The following is a 7395-nucleotide window of genomic DNA, read 5'->3' as shown; positions in this document are numbered from 1 at the left end:
GATTGAGGTTCGAAGTTAGCTGGAGCAGAAAGGTCCCCTTAAACTTTTATCACCAATCAACCCCTCGAAAATGGGAAGTGCAACTGTGGCTCAAAGTGGTAGAGCACTAGCCATGAGCAACAAAAAAAAAGAGCTCAGGGACAATGCCCAGGCCCAGAGTTTAAGCCCCAGGACGACAACAACAACAACAACAACAAAAAGAGTAACATTACTTCTTTAGAGTTCAAAACATAAATGAATAAATTTATATCTATCATTCATTCAGCAATTATGGCTAGATGGATAGATAGATACATAGATGCATAGATACATAGATAATTACCATTTTAGAGCTGGGTAATTACCAACTAGATTTAGAGCTAAATAATCACCATTTCAGAAGCAAACTACTAAAAGATAACTCCTTCTGATATTTAACTTCCTAAATCACATAGGGGTTTAGTGGTAACTGAAACTCAGTGATTCTATTGTGGGAAAATTCCAGAGTTCATAATGTGAATAGAGAAATTTAAATCCAGATCTCAGGTTGCAAACTGTCTCCCTCAAGTAAATGTATTAAGTGCAATTATTTATTTTTAAAAAAAATATTTTGAGATATTCTTTCACATCCTGCTGCCCCCCAAATCCCTAGGTACTCTATTAACAACACTGTATCACTCCCCAACCAAAGGCTGGCCTCTTGGGAGAGTGCCTTCTACCCTCTCACTGCAGTTTCACAGTTGGAGCGTTGAGCAGTGCCTGTGACTCAGCCAATGCTGGTTTCAACCACAAGTTTCCTTTTCCTCCTCTGGATGATTTCATACCAGTTTCACTTTCTAGTTTCCTCTTCCCCTTCACAAAAGCAACTAACTGCAGAGAAACGGAAAAGCATCTGCTGGTACACTACCCCCTCCTTCCCACCTTATATAGTCCCTCTTGCTTGGACTGGAGACAGAAGGAGAGTTTCTGAAGAAGGAACCTGCCTGGTCCCCTGTGTTTCACAACTGCAGAGAAGCAAATCGCAGTCATGAGGTTAGTCCAAATGATTCTTGTTCTCCTTCGCAAATTGTAAACTGAACCGCCCACTGGGCAGGAAAGTTCCTAGATTGTGCTTTTGCTTACAGATTCAACAGATCTGTGTTAGCTTGGACCTGAATTCACCAATTACTTATTTATCTTCTATTTTAATAGTTTTTTCTAATGTACATGTTTAGGCTTCCTGATATTCTAGTAGAGGAGCTAATAACTGGGAAAAAGGGAAGGCTTCAGAGGAGGTGCAAAATTTGCCAACTGAAAGCTAGCCCTAAAGCTCTAATTCTGATGGACTTTTATATTATTGCCTTATTTGAAATGGCTAACCCAGTGACTTTTTTCTTCTGATTTTAAAAGGAAGTAGCAAATATTGGGAAAAACACTGCAGGTTCAATACTGCAAACTGAAATGTTCAGTTCACTCTCACATAGGAAAGTTTAAGAAAAAATTCTTACAGATAAATGATTTTTTTTTAAATCTCACATGGGCCAGGTACTAAGGATTCATTCTTATAATATTGGCTACTTAGGAGGCTGAAATCTAAGGACTGAAGTTTGCAGCTAGCTCAGACAGAAAAGTCTATGAGACTCTTATTTCCAATTAACCAGCAAAAAGCTAAAAGTAGAGTTGTAGCTGAAGTGGTAGAGCACCTACTTTGAGTGAATAAAACAAGCAAGAGTGGGAGACCCTGAGTTCAAACCTTTGTACCAGCATGTGCACACACACACACACACACACACACACACACACTCACACAAACATACACACACCCCTTATATGACAATAAAACTCAAAGTTTATTTTTATGGTCAATGTTAAAAAGCAATACAAAGTAAGGTTGCCCCTGAAACATAATGATTTTATCTCTGATGCAATATTGGTCTAATCTCTCATTATGGGAAGTAGAAGATAACTAAAGATGGTGGGGATGGAGTAGGGGACAACATGGAATCTTTGGAGGTGGCAGGAATAGTCTACAGAGAGTTTGTATGAATCTAGGTGCATCGTGTAGTTTGTAAAGTATAATCTTAGTGAACTTGATGCTTTTATTTATTTTGGGGGGAGGGGTCCGGTTGTGGGGCCTGAACTCTGGGTCTGGGTGCTGTCCCTCAGCTCTTCAGCTCAAGGCTAGCACTCTACCACTTGAGCCACAGCGCCACTTCCAGCCTTTTTCTTTTTGCTTATGTGGTGCTGAGGAATCGAACCCAGGGCCTCAGGCATGCAAGGCAAGTGCTCTACCACTGAGCCACCTTTCCAGCCCCAACTTGATGCTTTTATATACATACACACCAGCTAGAGTTCTGTCAGCAACAACCAAGAGAAAATTCATCTTTCTCATCAAACACCTAGGGGAATGTCTAAGTGGAAAATTTCTCAGCAATAGGCCCCTATTAGCCTCTTTGAGAATAAAGAAAAGGAGACTGGCTGCCCCCCACCCAAGGACTTCAAGTACTCTTCAAGGTCAAAATTGAAGGTGTCCAAGTGAAATAAATTCACTGTCATCTACCTCGGGTTACCTTTTCCTATAGAATGGCCTTCTGTTTTTGTTCTTTTTTAATGATGTTAATTATGGCTGTATGAGTGGAGTTGATGAGAAGGCAGACCTTTGTCCTGTGGTTTGGTGGCCTGCCTACTACAGGAGCCTATCTTTGGCCATCCAGAGCCACCCATATGAGGATGTCTGAGGGGACCTTCTGGATCACATTGGCTGAAGCACACATCAAGGTGTTCCACCAGAACATAGGCAGATTTGGCTGTTCCTTCCAAGCAGTTCTAAAAGTTTCCAAAAGGGAACAATCACCTGGGAACACGCCTAGACATGGGTGTCTATGAGCCCTCTGGACACCCTCTGAAGAACTCTCACAAAGCTTCCTCAAATTGTAGACTTCACTGTGGGCTCAGAGATCAAAATCTGCCTAATTTAGTCAAAACTGGACTTAGTAATTCATGCAGTTTTATTTCTTGTCTGTTTTTCATTTAGCATGGAATATCCTGGGGATACAGGGAAGTGGGAAGGGAGAATTGGGAAGGATCAGGAGCTTACAGAGGGCCCAGAGGGAGTGTGTGCTCAGGTCCATTCAAACCCAATTGGTCATTGAACACTGGGGCCTAGAGAGAGAAAAAAACAGCAACTTTATTAGAAATGTGGATGGTTGTGGATGTCCGTGTAAAGTGTTACTGCTCAGCAAATGTGTTCAGCACTAAAAACTCCCAGGCTAAGATAGGTCACTTTGACCTTGCTTGTTCAGAACTAGATTACGTATCTCAGCCATGATTATCTTATTGATCTACTAGACCCTCATGTGAACTCTAAACAGGGAGAACATGTCATTGTGCTCTGCAGATGCCCTGTACCACAATCAACTCCACTGCTCTAACTAGATGCCTGAAATCCTGCTTGAGTACATCTGAAATAAGAAGGGGGAAATTTTGGGGGGGAGTTGATCGTGGGGCTTGAACTTTTAGTGGCACTGTGGCTCAGTGGAAAACCTATTTTAAAAGCTCCAAAGATACTTCCATCTACACATTAAAATTTGAGAACTGGTATATTGCAGAAATGATACCAGTGTCTCAGTTCCTCATCCTTTAAATTTACAAAATACCTCCTGTATTGTCAGTGTGTAAATATGAGAAGAGGAAGCCAGAGATGTGGCAGGGAGAGATGGTAAGAAGGATACTGACATAAAGCAAAGCTTGCCCAGTTGAGGGCTACTTCAAAGATGGGAAACTGGCCATTGGAAAACATTGCCACAAAGTGAAAGCTTCCTAGAGTCCTGTTGTTCCTGGTGTAATCAGGAGCCAGGAAGGTGGCAAATCCTGAACTATCCTGTGACCAAGTTGACACAGAATATTAACCATCAGAGAGTACAATGATAGCAGGTGCCCCTCACAATGACTATGTGTGTTTTTCTCCACAGTGAGGCCTCCAAAAAGTCCCTGGAAAAAATCCTTCCACAGCTGAAGTGCCATTTCACCTGGAAATTATTCAAGGATGCAAATATGCCATGTTATCTAGAAGAAAGAGTACGTAGCCAGATTGAACTTTTAAACACTGAACACAAAGCTACAATGTATAACTTCTTAGCCTACATAAAACACCTACATGGAAAGAATGAGGTAGCCCTAGAATGCTTACAGCAGGCTGAAGAGTTAATCCAGCAATGCCACACTGACCAGGAGGAGATCAGAAGCCTGGTCACGTGGGGTAACTATGCCTGGGTGTACTATCACATGGGCTTATTCTCTGAAGCTCAGACTTATATTGACAAGGTGAAGTGTATATGTGAGAAGTTTTCAAATCCTTACAGCATTGAGTGTCCTGAGATTGACTCTGAGGAAGGATGGACACGACTCAAGTGTGGAAGAAATCAGAGAGCTAAGGTGTGCTTTCAGAGGGCTCTGGAAGAACAGCCCAACAACCCCGAATTTGCCTCAGGACTGGCAATTGCTATGTTCCACCTGAATAGTAAGTCTGAGAAGGAGCCTTCTGATGAAGCTCTGAAGCAGGCCATTGAGCTAAATCCTGACGATCAGTATGTCAAAGTTCTAATGGCCCTGAAACTACAAAAGAGAAATGCAGAGGCTGAAGGAGAACGATTAGTGGAAGAAGCCTTGGGGAAGGACCCTTGCCCAACAAATGTCCTTCTAAAAGCAGTCACATTTTACAAAAAAAAGGGGGACCTAGACAAAGTTATTAATCTGATTGTCAGGACAACAAAATGCACACCAAATAACAGCCACCTCTATTACCATACTTTGCGCAGCTTCATGGACCTAGTCAAACAAATGCAGGCCCCAGGAGAAGCCAGTGGAAATCAAGAGAAGATGGAGCAACTGGAGGAACTGCTCAGAGACTATATGAAGGAAGCTCTTGAAAAGAGGGCAAGTCTTCTCAATGCACACTTGGAGCTCAATGAGTTCCTGGAAACAGAAGAATGCTGTCAGAATGCATTTAGTAAAGAGCTCCCCAAGGCTGAGAGCCAACATTTCCATCTGAGGTATTGCAACCTTCAAGAGAATCCTGGACAGGCAGAAGACACTGCTGTTCAAAATGGTTTTGAGGGTTTTTCTAGAAGCAAAGACAAACCAGAGAAGGAAGAAATGAAAAGCCAAGAGCAAAACACAGATAAAAACCTACTTCAGCAAGATGCAGGGAGTTCTTGGTATCTGCAAGGATCAGTTCATGAACTGAATGGAGATCTGTTGCAAGCTCTGGCATGTTATGAGAAAGAACTAGGTTATTTGCTTAGGGAGTCCCCCTCAGGCATAGGTAACTTCTTCTTGACAGCATCACAGCGTAAAGGTGGCAATGATGATAAGGACCAAGGCCTAGAAGCTTCTCAGGTCCTGGATTGATTCACAGAAGAAGAAGGGAAATGCTGAGAGTAGAAGTGTGGGGTTATGGAGAAGACTTAGAAACCTAGTGTCCCCCCAGTTTGGAATCGTTCATTGTTTTAAAGTACATTTTGCATCATTATCTCATGTTCTTTCTCCCCTGTCCACATAGTCATATAGTTATCTGGTTAGCTTTAGTTATCAATAATCACTAGTGGAAAGTGCTTTAGGCTTACATGATACTAATTTGTTTTCAGTGTGCATTCACTCACGTAATCTGCATCCCTGCTCCTCTTACCAACAATACTTGGTGACTGTTTACCAACAGTATCTTCAAACTTACTTCCTTAACTCCATTTCCTTCCAGCCTTCTCGGCCAGGATAATTCATGTTTGACCAAACTTGGAATATTTCTTCCATCCTATTCTTGGTTTAACCACATCATTTATGTGTTTTTTATACTGATTTTAACAATAAGTGTGTACATGACAGTTATGCTATAATAAATGTAAAATTTTCAACACATAATATAGGTAATGTGTGGCTTGTGTGAATGACTTAAAGCAATGATATTAATTCTTCATGTTTCCTATGCTAGGGATGATGGGTAATTACCAAATTATACCATACTTTTGTTTGTTCATGGTTATGGGGCTTGAATTCAAGGCCTGGGCACTGTCCCTGAGCAATTCAGCTCAAAGCTAGTGTTCTATTTAGGCCACAGCACCATTTCAGGTTTGCTGGTGGTTACTTAGGAGTACTTATGACTTCTGAAGAGGGAGATAATCCATCGAGGCATGGCTGAAGATAACAAATTTATTTACATTATTTACACCAGAAAGGGGTCCTGTGACTACCTTGTCCTGGGCTAGATACTCAGAACCAAGGACAGCCTCAACCACCAACCCTCCAAGCCTCCAATAGGCAGACCTGACCTTTATTAGTTGATCTGCAAACCACCTATTAGTCAGTCTGCAAACCTCCAAAGGGGAAGCTTTTCCTTTTCTTCCCTTCCTCCTTCTCTGCTGGCCTCTCTACTCTCCACAGGCCTGCCCTGCTCTGTTCCGGCAGGTGCCTCTCCACAGGCCTCTCTAGAGGAAGGTCCCAAATGGTATCTCGAGGAGGCCCCAAATGACCTCCGGAGGAGGTCCCAAATGGCCTCTCAAGGAGGCCCCAAATGACCTCCGGAGGAGGTCCCAAATGGCCTCTCAAGGATGCTTGCCCTCCTCAGGCCTGCCCTCAGGACTCCCGTTCTCTCCCCTACTCCCTCCATGACTTGGAACAAGAAGACTATATACCCAGATAGGCTGCGCCCCTCCCCCACTAGTGGTTTTAAAACCCACTGGTTTTCCTGTCCAATCAAATCATTGACTTTTACATCCTTTTAGACCAAATCCTAACCTCTCCCTTCTCTCCCTGCATTGAACAGGCTTAAAATGCAAATTTAACAGATAACAAGGAGGAAACCATAGGAACACACTAGTTAACACTTGGTAAGTCTTATCCTTAAGGGATCATCTGAGTGTCTCTGAGCAGTCCATCTTACAGCCTTCTCTGGGTATTTATTGTTCCACTGACTGTTTCACTTGAGAGTGATGGATCCAGTGCTGTTTTCCTTCAGCTTTAATAGTCGACAGTGTAGTTAGCACTACTGAGTAAGGTCCTTGCCACTTAAGTTCCAATTCAGGAGCGTGATGCCTTTTTACCCACACCAGCTGTCCAGGGTGCAGTTTTTCTCAGGAGGCCAGTGGGCCTCAGCTACCAAAGGATAGGCACACCAAAGAACATGTTGCAAAACCTGCAGGGACTGTACAAGATTGTGATTAGACATTCTGCTAATATAGCTTCCCCAAGTTTAGGAACCAAAGGGGGTGGTCTACCACAAATTATTTCAAAAGTGATGAATCCTCTAACATAAGGGGTACATCTTGCTCAAAGGAGAGCAAAGGGGAGGAAGCTTACCCAATCATGGCCAGTCTCTGTAATTTATTTAGTTAAAGTTTCCTTTAAGATGCTGTCGTTCTTTCCACCTGCCCTGAACTCTGTGGT

At 42.7% G+C, this 7395-nt stretch overlaps 1 protein-coding gene across 1 annotated transcript; it reads left to right on the top strand.

The window, feature by feature from the left end:
* The first annotated feature begins 840 nt into the window (after positions 1-840).
* Positions 841-5878, top strand: Ifit3 (interferon-induced protein with tetratricopeptide repeats 3). Its single transcript, XM_013017034.1, has 2 exons — positions 841-1011; positions 3930-5878. The coding sequence occupies exons 1-2, from the start codon at positions 1007-1009 to the stop codon at positions 5365-5367; spliced, it is 1443 nt and encodes a 480-aa protein (XP_012872488.1). The 5' UTR covers positions 841-1006; the 3' UTR covers positions 5368-5878.
* The last annotated feature ends 1517 nt before the right edge of the window (positions 5879-7395 follow it).

Source organism: Dipodomys ordii, unplaced genomic scaffold (assembly GCF_000151885.1).
Source record: "Dipodomys ordii isolate 6190 unplaced genomic scaffold, Dord_2.0 Scaffold34, whole genome shotgun sequence".
In the NCBI taxonomy this organism is placed as follows: Eukaryota; Metazoa; Chordata; class Mammalia; order Rodentia; family Heteromyidae; genus Dipodomys; species Dipodomys ordii.
This window is presented reverse-complemented; position numbering and strand designations above follow the sequence as displayed.